Source organism: Oryza sativa, chromosome 2 (assembly GCF_034140825.1).
Source record: "Oryza sativa Japonica Group chromosome 2, ASM3414082v1".
NCBI lineage: Eukaryota > Viridiplantae > Streptophyta > Magnoliopsida > Poales > Poaceae > Oryza > Oryza sativa.
The window spans coordinates 10,295,684-10,314,064 of NC_089036.1; the positions used below are offsets into that span (position 1 = coordinate 10,295,684).

Sequence of the window (18,381 nt, forward strand, 5' to 3'; positions counted from 1 at the left end):
GCGAGCAAAGACAAAAGCAAACTAGGGGAAAGGGACAATCAGATCGTCGATTACAGAGATAGATGATAACGACTAGGAAAGCTCCGCAAAGCGTTAGCCATTAGTCTTTTTTGGGAGCTCTATGAGATCTATGTTTTCTTTTATTAGGTGTGCTACTTGCAGCTCGGTCTGAGATTGCTGATTGAAAATTCGATGGTTGCGCTCCAGCCAAACATGCCACCAAGTGGTGAGTAGTGCCCCTACCATCCTTTTCTTCGCTCTTTTTTCTTGCACTGAATGGAGCATAGAATCCCACCATACCGAGATATCTTCATTTTGCGGAGAGAAAAGAGATTGGTTAAAACCTAACCAATTGCATAGCCGATTCCACACATTCCTTGTGAAAATGCACCCCTTTGCCAAATGATTCGCATCCTCGAAAGCTTCAGAACAAAGGCTGCAGATCCAGTCGCAAGGCAAATGTCTTCTTAACAAATTCTCTGATGTGAGAGTTTTTTGATGTAAAATGAGCCAGCCAAAGAAACGTTGTTTTGGTTCAGCCTGTGCCTTCCAAAGAGGGGAGAAATTTAGGTTTGTGGTTGTTCCGGAGAATTGGGCTTCATAGGCACTTTTTGTTGTACACTCTCCATTCGCAGTCCACTTCCAAAAGATGTCATCTGGCACATTTGTGTTGAGCGTGACCTCCTGCAGGTAGCTTCCAAGCCGCACCAGGGCATCTATCTCCTCTATAGATGTGATGGGATTAAGGATTGCAAGCCAGTGATTATTTTCTAAGCTGAGCTTTACGTTGTTGATCTTTATCTTGGAAAGCCTGAAAATCTCTAGGGCAATATTTGTTGGGATATGCGTAGGCTACGATAGCATAAATCAAAATTTTCTATCGCGTAAACCAGGAACCATGCAAGTATTAGATCATAGATTGTTACCACTCGACGCGCTGCGCAGCGGAAGAAGACGCTGAGAAGTCGAAGGAACTCTCGCGAAGTAGCGCGCGTCGATGTAGAGGAAGTAGTCGATCGCACCGGCTCGACCTTCTCCTCCTCGTGCGTTCTCCTCGCCGTACTCCCACGCCGATCAGCACCGCAAACTAGCGGCGCCTCTACCGGTATCCACATGTACAGGGACGGAACGCCACGCGCAGATGTGCTAGCACTCGCGCGCGGCTAGGGTTTTGCTCGGGGAGGGAAGTGACGGCTAGGGTTTCTCACGTGATTCAATGCCTCTGCCGGTCACACCCCTCACGAATATATAGGATTCATCACTCGGGCCTCCAAGGCCCGTAGAACTCCTATTCGGATCCCTATCCGAATTAAGCTTATAATGGATCTCTATCCAATCCCCTTATTCCGGCCCATTAAGCGTGCGACCCTGTAGGTTCATATATACTCGGTTGTAACCCGAAAACTCCTTTTCGGTCCACGCTTCAACAGCGGCCCCTAGCAGAACGTATTGACCCACCGGGCATACATAAAGATCATATCGGCTGAACCTCTAGTGTACTTGTATGAACCCCTTTGCCTCACGATATCGATTAAGCTCAAGGCTAGATATGTGCCATCCTCTAATAGCTCAATCATTCACTCAAACCTGTTGATAGATTATATAACTTGTGATTGACTCCTCAATCACCTTTGGCATGGCCATGCACTTCCATAATCTACAACATCGAGGGGCCCAGAGATATCTTTCCATAGGAGGGGCAAATCTCATCTTGATTATTCGTATCCCACTACATATTTCATAGCATACCCGAAAACTACTTTTATAACTACCCAATTACGGAGTAGCGTTTAGCAGTCCCTAAGTAATCTACTACACATGTTGAGAACCATGATAATCTCAGGTCTAAGGATTCAACACCAACACTCAATGAGATCACTGATGACATAACACATATGGCTCTTGCAGTGTCTCATGTTGGGTCTATCCAACAACATGTTCACCAACATGTGTCCACATTATTAATTTGGTATCTCTATACCATGATCCATGAGACATGATCATTAATTAATACTTGTGCTGATCATATAAACATATTTGTTCCACATATGATATTTGATCAGGGATCCTTTAGAAATAGCAACACATAACATAAAGAGTCTCATGAAAGAATCACATATTCATTAACCAATAATGAGTTATCTATTTCAAGGAACAATGTCGGATAAATATGTAAACATAGTATGTGATACAATCATCTCTATAATTGCCTTTAGGGCATATCACTAACAATATCCTTGGGCGATTGTCCTAGTAGCCAGTTATCAGACCAAAAGGAGCATTTTCTTCCATCCCCCAGAGTAATCACTGTTCCAGCTCTGAACAGCACTCTATCCAGATCATTACAAGGAAGTCCCATTCCTTGCCAAGGCCTGTGTTCATCTTTCCAGCCAAACCAGAGCCAACGCAGACGCAATGCACGCGAGAACTTTTCCAAGTTAAGAATACTAAGCCCTCCTAAGGATTTTGGTTTGCAAACATTCTGCCAGTTAACAAGGCTGCTGCCTGCTCACTTTTTCAGGGTCGTCTCCCTTCCAAAGAAAAGCCCGCCTGAGACAATCGATCTTCTTGTAAAGCCATTTGTTTTGATGTAGGACTGTGAGGTGATAAACAGGTATCGAAGAGAGAGTTGTTTTAACGAGGGTCTCTGCCTGATGAACTGGTGATCCTTTGGTATCGCCTAAAAATGGTATAACTTGTGAAGTTGCGTTTATTCATATAGTCATAGAAAACTTCGGAATGAAAGCTTATTAGATGCATGTATGAAACCTCTAGCCAGAATCAGTACAAGTCAGTACTGTACTAGGCGTGCTACATTTGAAATGTTATTTTGGGTTTGATTCTATGCTTAAATCGTTTGTTAATAGATATCACTAGTCACCAATCCGTGTTTCATGGCTGTTTTCATGTATATTTTAAAACAGAGTAATGTGTACGGGCGGTCCTTAAACTTGTAGTGATGTGTCATACAGATTTCTAAACTCTCAAAATGCGTCCAAGTCCCAGAACTTGTCATAGTGTGTCATCTAGGTCCCAAATCGCCACAACCCCTTCAGGATCCTACATGGCGTTGATGTGGCATGCCACACGGAATGACGTGGCATCATTTTGACTGACAAATGGGTCCCATTTAAAATTTTTTCTTCTCTTTTTTTCCCTTTCTTCTCCTTTCTGTGTGACCCGAGCAGAAGAAAGGAAAAAAAAGAAGAATGAGAAGAAAAACGAAGAAAAAGTAAAAGAAAAGAAGAAAAAAAATAAAATGACACGGCACGTCCATGTGGCATGCCACATCAGCGCCACGTAGGATCCTAGAGGGGATGTATCGATTTGGGACCTAGATGATACACTTTGACAAGTTCTGGGATCTGGATATGTATTTTAAGACTTTAGAAACCTATATGACACAATCTTACAAGTTTAAGAACCGCCAATGCACTTTACTCTTTAAAATATATTGAAAAAGATATGGGACCTATTCGGTGCAGCTTATGATGTGTCTGTATACTGTGATACAGCTGCAGCAGTAAGCTGCACTGAACAGGTCCATCGACTTGTACTAGATCTGAAGCTGAGCGCATTATGATCGTGTGCATTTGTACTCTGCTTCTCAAAAATAAAAAAAGAAAAGAAAAAGATTTTTTTTGTCTGAATTAACTTTGCAAAGCGAAAGAGAAGAAATCAACATGTATATCGAAAAAGAGATGTAAGGTACGTGATGAATGATGCTCCCTCATTTAGAAATGCATGTGTTTTAGAACACAATTTAGTCAAACTATATTAACTTTGGTCATAATATTTCAAATGGTATTTGAATTTTATATATGTATAAGCGAAAGAGAAAACTATACTAGTACTTTGCAACGGTTACATTAAGTATTGAAAAACATGTTCAAGACCAGGCGTTATTCAACTCTAACTACCAAAACTGTTAATTTTCAATCTTAATTAGATTAGATTTCGAATGGATTTAAATGACATAGAAATATAGTTTAATACCAAAACAAAAAGAATTCTTCAAAATATTAAACGTATTTAGAAAATTCGAAAAAGGTAAACCGTTGGAAATTTGGAGTATATAGTTATTAAAAGTTCAAAAAACCACACAAGGCAGAGGCAAGTGGAATGGAGGCAAAAACGTCGACAGCAGGATTCGAACCTGCGCGGGCAGAGCCCAGTAGATTTCGAGTCTACCTCCTTAACCACTCGGACATATCGACAATTGTGTACATAATTTTTCTGTCCTGATTTTAAGTAAATTGTTTTGCACATGTTTCATATAACATCGCTGTTCACTGTTATGTGCTTGGCCGTTGGCAAAGGTACGGTTGAAGCAGTTGGAGCCCTCTTCATCCCATATATTTGTTGTTTTCGTTAATATTCCAGCAAACAAGAAATTAATACCTCGTGTGAGACAGTGAGATCGATGATAATTCAGAGACAATTAACAAAACTAGAGATCACACAGGACGATGAATACTACTACTAATTGGAAACAATGACCACGGCAAATCTGCTACTAACAAAATCGTCTAAATCTGCTTCTAATTCGTTTTCATGCATGCTACGAGCTAGTTCTGGTCGCCGGCGACGCGCCGGAACGAGAGCACCTTCCACGTCCACCCCGTCGACCCGGGCACGCCCCACACCACCGCCTCGTACGTCCCCACGCCGCCCGCCGCGCGCAGCAGGAGCCGGTAGTTGTTGCCGGCGCCGGCGGCCTGCACGCTCCCGGCGACCACCTCCACCAGCGTCAGCTCCCCCTCCGCTGCCCCGAACGCCAGCATCCGCACCACCAGCGCGAACCTCGCCACCTGCCGGTACAACCCGTCGCCCCTGATCACGTCGCCGCCGATCGGGACCCACTCGCCGGTCGCCGCCGGCGCCGGCGGCAAAGACCCTGCATCTCCTCCCTGCGCGCCGGCGCCGGCGCCGGCGACGACGAGGAGGAGGAACAGCGCGATCGCCACCATTGCTGGAGAGCTGCTCATCGTGGCCGAGCTATACATGTTGTTCACTTCTTCTCAGCTCCAAGCTTAGCTCCAATGGCGATAGCTAGCTAGCTGCAGCTTTGCTTATTTATAGTGGTAGCTTAGCTAGGGTTTCGCTCGCCGTCGACATGGAAGCTTAAGCTTCTTGAAGAGAGTGATCAAGGTCAGCTGGCCCGACGAACTAATGAATCAATTAGATCACCAGCTGGCATTCCAATCGACGAGGAAAATCAATCTTGGCAGTATTCGTATCAGCTAGCTGTTGAGGTGTAAAATCTTCTTGACCAGAAACCGATACCTATTTTCATGGGTGTGTTAGGTTAATTAACGAGTTAATTCACCCTCCAAGGTTGGCGTTGACATTTGGAAGTGTGCCTTGCATGGACACACTATCCTCATGTATCCATATTCATATATCAAAGTCAAAGATGGAACCTAGTTCAATTATCCGTCCGAGGTCGCAGAAAAATCGGTGTTGGGATGCAGTTTGTCGCACGATTTCGAGGCTGATTTGTGGCCCAAATCGGCCCATGAATCGGATGAGATCAGAGGAGAAGAACAGAGAGCAGAGCAGAGTAGTGAATTGCTCTGTTTTTATACCAGTCCTGCTGTTCATCTTACAATGTGTGTGACATTGTGAATTTGTGACCTGATCCTTGACCGTTGGATCACCATCCAACTGCTAGTGGCTTCATGGTTAATTACTTGGTCATGCACTTGACCAAGTTTTTTTTTTAACCATACTTGACTAAGAATTTTGTTCATGGAGCTTTATACGAAAATAATTGTTTGAAAAAAAAGGGGAATATAATCTTGTTTGGTGAAACAGTTTTCTAGACATTTTGGTTTGGAAAATTCTTTATTTTAATATAATGCTGAAAAAACAGTGTTATGAAGTTTTGAAAAAAAAATGAAAGAGACATAACAGTTGGAGAGCATATATTATCTAATCGTAATTTGATGAGTAAAGCAAGCTATAACAATTGAAGGCAGGTCCTCTGCAGTGCTGCAGAGGATGTCTATTAGTTATTACTACCTCTTTCCCTAGTTCCTAAATTGATTATCATATAATGGAATTCAAAATTTCTCAAATTGATCATCATATAACTGCATGGACACGGATTTCATCATAATATAACTAATACAATATGGGAGAATATGTGCATGCTAAGGTGTAATTAGCATGGTGTTTTAATCGATGCATGTATTGTGGGAGAATGTGTGCATGGTGTCTTGATTGATGTGATTTAAATTATTCTTGGTCTTGGTACATATGATAATCAATTTAGAAATGAGGGAGTATATGCTTTATTTTCATAGCGACTACTATTATAAGTTTTATATAAATGCTCAGTTTACTACAGCAACGACATAATGAACATTTATGTATCTCTACCTTCTCTACTCTCACTCTCACTCTCGGTATCTCCCTCTGGTTCACGTTTAAGACAATGACATGGTTTTCAAAATATATCTTTGAGTATATTTTTCTATTATGATATATACAATAAATAAATATTTTTTTATTTTATTATATTATTTTGTAAGACAAATTCATATATGTTGTTCTTCTGCCTATAAACTAAACGTCAATGATAGTCAAATTTATAGAATTTTGTCCTTAATCTTTTCAAAACTTCAAGAATTATAGACCAGCGGGAGTAGCTCTTATAGACTTATGTGATTACATATGAAGCAAATTTATCGGTAAAACATGGCAGCCAATGAAAAAACAAAGGAGCTGAGGACTCATAGAAGCCACCAGTCACAACGAAAGAACAAGACCCTTGACTGGGCTGGATGCAATGCCATTACTCATTCCTCCGTCGGTTTCATATTGCAAGTTACTTTGGGTTTGTCCTAAGTCAAAGCTTTTAAGTTTGATAAAAAATATTAAAAAAATATAGCAATATTTCTAACACTATAAATATACTATAAAAATACATTCAATAATAGATTTAATGAAACTAATTTGGTGTTATAGATGTTACTATATTTTTCTATAAACTTGGTCGACCTCGAAGAAATTTGACATAGAACAAACCCAAAATAAATAATTTATAGAAAATGTGTCCCACATGTAGAACCATACAGAGATACATCATTCACTTGATGTAAAAATTGTTAGCTTTCAACAATAATACTATTGTTTATATGCTTGTTCTCTCTCATTCTTTACATATTTTTTCTGCACAGAAATATTTACATGCGATTCAATCTGACAAATGCTCTATTTGCCTAAACTTTATTTCAAATAACTTGCTCAAAAATCACTTCAGAAATGTGTTGGTCAAGCATATGTGGTGAGCAATTGGCAGCATAGTAACAGCTTTTCACAATGCTCAAGAAGGTCTGCTTGGTTTTGTTGTTAATTCTTCTATCATCAACTCTTGGAAGAAGATATTGAGCAAGTTCTTGCATACCCAACTCAATTTCCTTGTCAATTTGATTTATTGTTGTCTCATTTTTCTTGGTATCCTACAAAATTGTATCAACAGTTGAGTAGCTGAATACATTGACATTGAAGCAAATATAGTAAATAGAACCATAGCTCTGATGTAACTGCTAAAAAAAAAAACTTCAGTCCTTGGAGATGCCTTGAGAGTTAGAATTATCTTTTGTACTGTTACTTATTTTTTACCTCTTGACACCTATTCGTAGTGGTACCTAGGAGGTACATCTACATTGCAATAACCCCCAAGGATTGTAAGAATTTCATATATTTATACTGAAAGTGCATTGTTCAGGACCAAAGTACCGACTTGTTATCATGTTACAACATCTATACTGGAGAATATATAAAACTATTTATTACAAATGCTGATTTCATTTTTATAATTAGTTTTTCATCATCCAAGTGATTATAACGTGCCCAATTCAGTGAATACAGCTTGTCAAGTCGGTGAGAAGTTTTTATCGATGAAACTATACTAACATATAAAGTTTTACAATAAACTTTCTAACCACTATACACATAATTTGATCAAACAAAAAACAACCTACACCATTCTTTAATTTATATAACTACTGCAAAATTACACTAGTATCAGAATAAAACTCTAGTCAACAGACTATGTAATGTATAAGAGTTACCTGTGAAAGTAACATCTTGGCATGAAGAGAATCGCAAATAGAGGAAGCAAGTTGAATAAACCAAGAACCTTCGGTGTTATTTATCATAGATGCTGCCTCCTCAATTCGTCCAGCACAAATTTCAACAATTTGAGCAATAAGTAAACATGTTTCTTTATTATGAACAGTGCATGACCCTGGATGCATAACTCTGCCTTTGTCATATCTGCCATCCTTCATATTGATTTGTTGCATCATCCATTCAATCCACTAGAAATGCAAACAAAGATCTTAGCATTTTTCTGGCTACAACACTGTAATAAGAAGTTTATAGTTATGTTTTACTTACAGCACATCTTATGAGATTATGAATACACTTTTGACCTTCTCGAACTGGCGGTGTCTCTTGAGACAACAAATCTATAAGTTGACAAAGTGTCCTCGCAAGGATTCCATCTTTTGCATATCCTTCTAGCCTGAACGAACAATTTTAAGTTAAATACTGAGAAAAATCTTAGTAGATTTTTTTACATTTTATGGCATTATGATAAGAATTTTCTAGATACATCGCTACATTGTAATATGTGGTGTACTCCAAGGCAAGCATTCTTCTCTTTTATTATATAAAAAAAATATAAGCATTATATTAGGCTGGATAGAACAAATACCAAGTTTGGAATATTCTTCTGTCATTTTGTAATAATCCTATGATCACAAATTGTTCTTCCAAATAATTCTCAAGAAATGAGTTCATGATCTAATTTATATTTACCAAATGTTTTTTTTAAACCTATATATTTACCAAATGTTGTAAAAACTAGTCCCTCTTAAATGGTTGTAACTTTCAACATTCCATTTTAATGCTTTTACGTACTTACCTTCCTTTACTGTTTTCCAGGTGAAAAACATTAGTTTTCCTCTTATTTTAAGAGCTGAAGGACAATTTGTGCTCCCTTCAAATAAAAAAACCTAATATATTCATTCTTTTGATTGTCAAAATAGAAACCATTTACCATTCAATTCAGCTTCCCATTTTTCTCATAGAGAGGACAAGCATCAGAAGCAATTAGTAGTAACTATCCATAAAAAAACCCATCATCATGCTGCACGGTGCAAAATCATAATTTCAAGGAATTTCAGTTTCGCAGTACTCACCCCAAAACATTGCCATTTTCTTCATAGAGGCTGCTCCACATGAAACGCTCCATCCTTTTCATGCTTGACATATCGCTGTAAAAATGCCTAGAAATAGTGTTGGCCAGCACTGACACTCTAGCCCATGCAAGTCGCTCAGAGGCACGGTTTGGTTCGAAAATGCACGCGGCAGCCAAAAAATAAGCTCTCAAAACATCTTCAGGTGTCATCCCAAAAGCTTCCAGGCCATTCTCAATGAACCACCTAAATATATATTTGTGGTGCCAAAACAAATTTTATCTTTGTTTAAGATAAGTTCACAGAGGAAAATGTGTGGTGAAACAGAAATGAAGTTTATGGAGTTGATTTACTTTTGTAGACCCTGCAACTCATGCTGATGTAGAGCTTGACAACGGTTGAAATCCTGTTTCGCCAACTCGAGATATGTAGCGTTATTCACAATTGGCATCCTGACAAAAGGCACCCAACAATTATCAGCAAATCTTAACTTCAATTATTTTGAAGATAATCATATTGAACAATGTTTGAAGTTGGAACAAAGTTGTGAAAACTTTAACCTGTAGAGTGTCTTTCCAATCCAGACGTCATCATTTCCACCATATTGACCTATGTATGTTCTTGCCTCGACGCGTGGCAAGCTCGCATACCAAGGAAAATCTAGTGTGTATTGTACCTATTGATTCAGTGCAATGTTATATCAGTACTCAGGAACTGGTAAATATTTGCAAAGAGAACAAATTTAAAATAATGTACTATGAAGTTTATAAAGAAATTATGCTACAATCAAAAGTAACTAGATTATACCTCTCCTGGTAGGTCCTTGGAGATGATCCATTTATCATGAAGTGTCCCCTGGGCTTCTCTTTCTCTAAGGAACTCATATGAGAAATTCCTTGCACGCTGCAAAATGTCTTCTCCTGGAAAACTTATCTGAGATGCTCTGTTCAGGTTATACATCCCAGTGACTGCTTGAGTTGATTGCCCCACAAAACAGAAGAACTCCCCATCCTTCTCAAAATTCTTGAACACACCTGAATTTACAATAGCAATTTGTGATTCAGAAAAGGTAATATGATCTTGAAGCGTAACACGATACAGTTTTTCCCAGGATATGTGATTTCATCTGAATTTGAAAGAAGAAAAACAGCTCCATACTTGGTGATACATTGTATCCATGGAGGCGTAGTAGACGGAAAGCCATAGCGGTGTCATCCACTTCTTTTACATTGGAGTTCCTAGCCCAGCAAATCCCATCTTCAGTCCAGTGCCTACACAGTGAGAAACACAGGTTAAAAAACTCTGCTCATAAGGTTCCTAAAGTAACTACAGAAGACACCACACATATCAGTTTGAGAAAATAATTGCGCTAATAAAACAAAACATTATGAAAAACCTGTTGACATAGTCCATGTTCTGTTCAATCTCTCGTTGGAAGTACCGCGATATCCCAAGACGCTCCAACCGATCGACAACCCATATGTGCTCAAAAAGATCGACCGGGTAAACGTTCGGAACTGAAAAAATTTTCAACATCACATGATCTGAGATCAGCTGCCACAAAATGGCACCTAGTGCACTGTAGCAAACCAGATTTCCGAAACATTGGTCAGTGAAATGCCACGAATCTTTTACCGCCTCCGTCGAATTTCTTAATGATCCTGTCGATGTACGCGAAGCATTTCTTGTCACCGGTCTGCATGAGAGCATAAGCAGTAGCTGAAGGGGAGAACAAGAAGGATCCATCACTGCATTGGAGCTTCAGAAGCCTCTGCCAATCCAGCCCAGGCATCCCTTCAAGGCTATGCAGAATTGAAGTTGGGACTATATGCATCATGTCCTTTGGAATCCTACATTGTGAGTTTTTGTCAACAAAAGACAAGCGTCATCAAGTTTTAACTAGTTAAGCTCTCCAATGTTTGCCACTATATACATATCTTTTGTAAGATAATGAAAGTAACTTCCGATCTCTGCACCAACTACAGATGCACGACAGCGGTCACGATATTATACATACGACGCGTATGGATTTATACCTCTTAAGCTTGAGTTCTCTGTTTGCATAAATGCCCTTGAGAGCAGGGTGATCATATGGGAAATCAATACCCAAACCCCTAGCTGCCTCCACAAGAGAAGGGAATGCAATCTCAAACCCAATCGGCATCGTATCCGGCTCCTCCTCTGCTAACCTCCACAAGTTCAGATTCAGAAACTGAAGCCCTGAACAAGAGCAAAAAATTCAGAAAACATCAACATCATCTCACACATTGCCTCACTTGCAATCTGGAACTAACTAATCATCACCTTCAAATTAATTACTCCCTCCGTCTTAAATTATAGCAACTTAGCACTACCGGATTAAACACAATCTAGTACTACGAATCTAGATGTATTAGACCGAGGGAGTAACCAACAATCTATCTGAAACTGTAAAAGGATTGTTATTAAATAACAGTCTATCTCACAGACTGCATTAACAATCTATCTGAAAAGGTTGGCTGTGTACTTTCTTTGGGATGTAAAAGCCGGGTTTTATATAAATCCTTTATCTAGAAAACAATCTATCTGAAAAAATAACTGTAACAAACCTATCTCAAACTGTCTATCTCACAGACTGCATTAACAATCTATCTGAAAAGTTAACTGTAACAAACCTATCTGAAACTGTAACACAAAGACTGTAATTAACTGAACTTCACTAATCTGTGATAAATGAATTATTACTGATGATACCTTGCTTGCACTGGTCATGGTGGAGGGACCATCTGGTGAGGGCGACGACGCAGGCGAGGGTGTTGATGACGCGGTCGTAGGCGGAGAAGAGCGCCTCGTCGCCCCACGACCCGTCGGCGAGCTGGCTGCCGACGATCCACCGCACGGCGGCCGGGAACTGCGTGCCGCCCTCGCCGTCCAGCCGCGGCACCAGCGCCACCCACGCCGTGTCGTACGCCGACGCGGTGATCGCGCCGTCCTCCATGGACGACAGCATCGACCTCACCTGCTCGACCAGTGGCTGCAGCTCATCATCTGCCTCCTCATCAGCCTGACGTAAACAAATTAATTAATTAATCAAAATGTGCTTAATGAGATTACGTACGAGAAGAATGTGACCATGAATGATTACTGTAAGAAGGTAGTGGATGATTCACCTCGTTGTTTTGTTGGTGATCGTCGAGGTCGCGTGATTCATTGGGCCATTTCGTGATCCGGGGGGTCTCATGTTCGATGATGTTGGCTTGCAGCCCTGCACATGGATTACAGCATTTCCATTTATAAATGCCAAAAGAAAAAAAAGAAAACAGCATGATTTCATGAGCAAAGTGTTGAGTATCGCTTGTATATGGCGTACGTATGTGCCGCATGTTTTTGGTATAGTTTTGTGAGTAGAAGTTTTTAGAATTACCAAATGTTGGTAAGGATTGATAAGGTCGTGTGATGGTAAAGTCTCATTTAGTTTGTTGTCTTACCAGAATTTGACATTGCAAATCAAACTGAACAAGCCCTAAAAATCTAAGAGATACTATTTTTCGGAAGCTTCTGGACCATTTTGGGATTATCTGTAACAAAAATACGAGACAACGACATTCTCAGTGGGCAGAAAAGAGAATCCAATGCAGTTGGCCTGTTGCTCTGGCAGGATCCAAATCACAGTTTGGATTTTGGAGTATACATAGAACTGAAGCTTATATGCAGTTTGAACCTCTCAATTGAGAGAACATATAATGGCCTCATCGGTTGGCCTAATAAACCAAGGCAAAAGTCAAAATTTAAAATTTAAAATTTAAAATTTAAGTTTAAAGTTGATTTTAAGATATTTTCAACGTAGATTATCGCTAAGAATAAATATATAAAAGTTTTACCTATAGATTAATTTTTGTTTCTAATAAACCGTTTTGATTTATTAGGGAATATGGGAACAGATGGGAGTAAGTTTCAATGTCAACTGTATACTCGAAGGATGTAGGAGTATCTTAATTAAGATATGTATCCTAATTAAGCTTCACTTCTCTGTAATTAAGCTTCTGTGAGCTGCCTCTATTGATCGTTGTAACTGCGCACGAGGCTCACAGCATTTAAAGTTTGAGAAAGTTTTGATGATGTTCCAAAAGTATTTCCCATTTTTAAGCAACTAGCCAAAAAAGCTCTACCGTTTACTACTATTAGATGAGGAAGAATACAACTTTTATTAAGATGTTACTAAAAGCACGTCAAAAAATAGATGTTACTATCACATTAAACTTTTGTCTCTCTTAAATGATGAGATGCCGTTTTTCTCACCTTTCAGCATTCCGGAGACTGAAAACTAGACAACCTATTTTTGTATTTTCACTTGATCAGCGTATCCCAATGTCAAATACACCTTGTCCACCATCTAAAAAATATAAGGCACAAAAAGTTCATGGCATATATACATTAACTAGCACATCTTCCTCTAATTTCGCTTTGTTTTAACTCCTCTACCATCAAACCCCCAATCACATTAGTTGTATGCATCGAGGTGATTCAACTGAGTACGTAATTAATTTTTTTCTTGGTTTTTTTTAGTGATGGTTGTGCCTTATATTTTAGGATGGGGGAGTACATTAATTTGCATTATAAAAAAATATTGTGGAGCCCAACTAAATTATACTTGTACTTCTTCACAAACTAATAAGTCATCCTATATAATACGTGAAACTATAGGGCAATTCAAAATATGAAACCTAAAGGCATTGGAGATTCACGAGAGCTAGCCCAAGTATCAAGGGCAACATATATAATTTTATTGACTAGGATCGATGGGAATAAATATTATATTCAACCATGCATTTCTTTTGCTATAATCTCTTAACATTTATTCTCAGTTGAAAAATCTTAGGATTCATGAAACTGACCCCTAAATCTAATCCTGTATCTGCAGTGCTAGTCTGATGTGGCAAATCTACGCGACACACAACGTCAAGTCCCAGTCCAAGCCCAATCGATCGAATCTTGGGCCAATTTTATTCGATAACCAAATTGATATGCTGGCCATTTGGCTAAAGCAAAGCATGCCTTACAAAGAGAACAAGGTCCCCCAGAACAAACCCGTACATCAATAAAAAAAATTGGATAGATACAAACAATCTTGCATTGAGATTTTTTTGTAAAATTCAACCGATCAACAGTTGTGATAGTAACAACGAATAATGATGCTGGATTCTGGTAGAAACAACGAATAATGAACAGTCTAACTCGCAGTGAACAGCTTTATTAATTTGACAGCTGCTGGAAAGATAAATGCGATATATGCCAATTGATTGCGACATCGTACGATATATTTGAATCCACACAACACTGAATGGACTGCAAGAGCGACGACAACACTAACTAGTTGCAGAATAGGCAATTGATTTGTTCTTTTTTATCTTGTTGGTTCTGTTTATATATCATATTAATTTGTCTTCAGCATTTATGCGTTTATGGACGTGATTGGAGATTAACTTCCAAAAACTGAATTTCGGAGACAAACTGCCGTTCAGTTTTCGTCCAATTTGATTTATCACTATTCCTAGAAAAAAGTCTGTGCATTGCAACGGGTGAAACCTATTTTAATCTTTTTATTGTTATATGGTTTAGTTAAGGTGAAATTTACTTTGAAAATTCGCTTGGATATATATTTTTCTAGAAAATCATGAGCTGCAATTAGAAGTCCCATCATCTCAAGTTAGCATGCAAGTTTTATATTTCTTATACAACTCCTTTTGTATGTCCAAAGACGAACAAACTTAAAACCCAACTCAACTACAGATCTATATTTCCAAAAACGAACAAACTTAAAAAATCAATTCATACACGAATGACGTACCAAAATACTGGTAAAAACATCATCAATTTTTATAATAGTAGAGATATAAGTAAAACCATGGTTCTTTTAAGTGAATATCACACAATGCAAGATTGTTGTGGTGTTATACAAATCAAACCATGGTTCAATTTTTATAATAGTAGAGATTTAAGTGAATTTCACACAAAAGATTATTGTGTTGTTATACAAATCAAACCAAGGTTTTTTTTTCTGCAAATTTTATTAAAAAAATTATTGCACCCCAACGATAATACTTTAAAAGATGGTAACTGTTTACAAATAATTATTTTCAAGATATGCTGACAGCGAGGCTTCTCTTCTGTCTCCATAAATTTCAAGATATATTATACTCCCTCCGGTTTCATTTTAATTGATGCTTTGAACAATAACACGCTCTATAAGATATACCTTTGACCTTATTTTTCTATTATAATATATACAATAAATAAATGCATGTTTACTTTTATTATAGTGTTTTGAAAGACAAATCTATATATGTTTTTCTAGTTTCTTTAAACTAAATATTTTTAAAGTTATTGATGGTCAAAGTTATAAAAGTTTAGCCTCAACCTTGTCCAAAACGTCAATTAATATAGAACCGGAGGGAGTATTAGTTCAGTGTTTGGAGGTGGTCATATGAGTAGGGTATGTGTGTATGTGCATTTATATGAGTGCCCGCGTGTACAATGTTTCACAAAAATAAAATAATTATTTCCAGTTTTTTTTTTACACAATAAGGTAACTGTTTACATAGGTAAGAGGCGGTGGTGAACTTGATTGTACTTCATGGCATGCCTAATAATTCAGAAGTGTCAATCAATCGCTACAGATAAAAACTCACGTCATTTTAAGCACCGACATAATCTCAAGCTGTGTGTCCCGAGCCACTAATTTACCTTACTATAAGAGGTAATACTTTTTCTATAGAAAAAGTAAATCCGCCAACGAAAAATCAACTAGCTTTATATCCTCAAAGTAACTTCTCAAAAAATTCTACCCACTTTATATATTCTCTCCCGAGAACCTCCATCCAAACTAAATCTATCTCTGTCCTCCTCTGTTCAGTGACTATGCATGAACCCAAAGTCCACAAACCAAAAAAACAAAACTACTTTTTACCCTCATCACATAACCCAGCGTCACAACGCAGTTGATCAGAATCCTTCGACTATCGTAAAGTCAGAGGAACGTAATCGCCGACATATATAGATCCTACTGTTCTTCGATCGGGTTCATATGTTCAGCGACCACATCAATGATCTTTGAAGGAGTCTCTTCCTCCCCCCACACAGTGTAGATCATCTATGTACCTAAAGTGATCTCTGAACGAAACTAAAGCGTTGGCACAACCAAAGGCAGCTGCTCACTAGGCTATGCAGGTGCAGGAGTGCAGTGAATAAAGCATGCAGTGCACTCACTGACTCACCCTCGTCGACGACCCGGAAAACGACAAGACCAAAAGCGGCGGAAGAAAGATCTCTCATGAGCCCGTATACTACCTTTGGCTGTACTGCTGGAGCTCGACACGCCGGCGGTGGTGGCCCGCGCCCTCCACGCCGCTCCTCCTCCGCCGCCGCCGCCGCCGTCGGCGTGATGATCCTCGCCGCCGCCGTCGTCGCCGCCGCGCCGCCAAACGCACGGACGAAGATGGCCACCTGCACAGAGAGACGACGTAAGTAATTAAAGAGATCGACCGATCGACTGAAGAAACGTATAGACCGGCCAAGATATATCGAAATGCACAACCACCTTTAGCCACCGGAGCGCGGGACGACGACGACCATGACCACCGCCGCCGCCGCCGCCAGTCCGCCGAGCCGGCGCCGCCGAATGCGGCGGGCGCCGTCGGCGGGGAGTGGAGGTGAATCATCGTCGGCGGCGGAGGAGGGAGTAGAGAGCTCGTCGGAGATGCGCGCGAGGGATGGAGGAATGGAAGACACGAGTAGAGAGGAGGATGGGGAGATGATGGAGATGCGATGCGGGAGGCGAGAGCGAGTTAAGCGCGGGGGGATGCAGTGCGTATATATAAGTGCAGATTTAGCAAAACTAGTTAGCCCCATACCTATCCAAACCTGCCTATTTATAGCCCACTTCCCTCGCCATTACCGCTCTCTTAAGGATAACTATTACGTATGCACACCACGTGTACCGTGCATGCATGCAAACGTACGTATACACACCAAATGTCTCGTACATATATATCTATCACCGACGTATATACAGCAAAATATATATGTAGTGTAAATTAACCTGTAAACTATCGTCAGAGATATATTCATGTCAGAGTAAGTAATCTTTTCACTTGGAGGACATAAGACTTTTTGACTTTAGCCAAAGTTAAATTGTTTCAAGTTTGACTAAATTTATAGATAAATATAATAATATTTATAATACTAAATTATTTTCATCAAATCAATAATTCAATATACTTTTACAATAAATTTGTCTTGGATTGAAAATATTACTACCTTTTTCTACAAATTTGGTCAAACTTAAATCCGCTTAATTTTGACCAAAGTCAACCTGAAACGGAGGAAGTACATGTTTTCTTCCGTACGTAGACGCATGTACCTATGCATATATACCTATGGACTATGTATATATATACGTGTATGTATTTATGTATGTGGTGTGTAGCGATAGCGAAGGGCGAGAGGGGCGCGCGAATGATTCTTGCGGAGAGAAAGGTGGGGTAGTGGACAAAACCGAAAGCTTAATTAAAACGTTTTTGTGATAATATTTTATTTTGGTAGTGTTAATGGGTGGTCAGAGAGGGACATTCCTCGGACCTTATACACCCAGATGCCGCTCCGTAATATGCCTCCAGATCGAGTTTGTTCGCATGCATCTCTTCAGTCAAAAATTACATGGAGATCCTCAAAATTAATTAAGACAGAGAAATTAATTCTTGTTTTTGTTTGGATGCATGTCACGCGCCAAACGTTAGACACGCTACGTTTTTAATTTGTATAAGGTGAGTGTTTAATTTGGGTTCACCTGCTTGCTACAACTGGGCGCATGGTATACTTGTGAGTTGTCCCTTGTCTAACATAGTACTAAATTATTTATTAAACCTTTGCATAAGTATATATGATTAACAAATTATTGGTCACACTTGCATTAAGATTTGACATAAAACTGTGCCAACGTGCGGATAATCCAAACATATATATATAGTACCGTTTGAATGTTCTCAAAAAAAAAAGAAAAACGTTTGAAATACAACTGTGCTATGTAGTATTGTACTATAAGATAAACAAATTAAAAACAAAACTAGAGTTTGTTATAATGGGATTTTCTTCAAATTCTGATCTGATGGTTAAGCCTTACTTTAGGATCCAC

General features: G+C 39.1%; 1 protein-coding gene and 1 non-coding gene across 2 annotated transcripts; both read right to left on the reverse strand.

Annotated features, from left to right (window-relative positions):
* Positions 1–4,135: 4,135 nt before the first annotated feature.
* On the reverse strand, positions 4,136–4,217 carry TRNAS-CGA (transfer RNA serine (anticodon CGA)). The gene has a single exon. It is a non-coding gene; the product is annotated as a tRNA-Ser (tRNA).
* A 2,806-nt stretch (positions 4,218–7,023) lies between these two features.
* On the reverse strand, positions 7,024–17,079 carry LOC4329013 (ent-copalyl diphosphate synthase 1, chloroplastic-like). The gene is made up of 15 exons (NM_001416512.1): positions 16,789–17,079; positions 16,539–16,694; positions 12,362–12,456; positions 11,946–12,255; positions 11,249–11,432; positions 10,848–11,062; positions 10,609–10,729; positions 10,371–10,483; positions 10,020–10,246; positions 9,773–9,888; positions 9,566–9,664; positions 9,216–9,458; positions 8,410–8,536; positions 8,082–8,330; positions 7,024–7,466 (listed from the first exon to the last, which is right to left on the reverse strand). The coding sequence occupies exons 1-15, from the start codon at positions 16,907–16,909 to the stop codon at positions 7,239–7,241; spliced, it is 2,604 nt and encodes an 867-aa protein (NP_001403441.1). The 5' UTR covers positions 16,910–17,079; the 3' UTR covers positions 7,024–7,238.
* Between the last annotated feature and the right edge of the window lie 1,302 nt (positions 17,080–18,381).

Coding starts and splice junctions, on each gene's coding strand:
- LOC4329013 (NM_001416512.1), bottom strand. CDS start 16,909: ATGATTCACCTCCACTCCCCGCCGACGGCGCCCGCCGCATTCGGCGGC. Junction 10,730..10,847: donor TAAGAAATTCGACGGAGGCG/GTAAAAGATTCG, acceptor AAATTTTTTCAG/TTCCGAACGTTTACCCGGTC. Junction 10,484..10,608: donor AACATGGACTATGTCAACAG/GTTTTTCATAAT, acceptor CTCACTGTGTAG/GCACTGGACTGAAGATGGGA.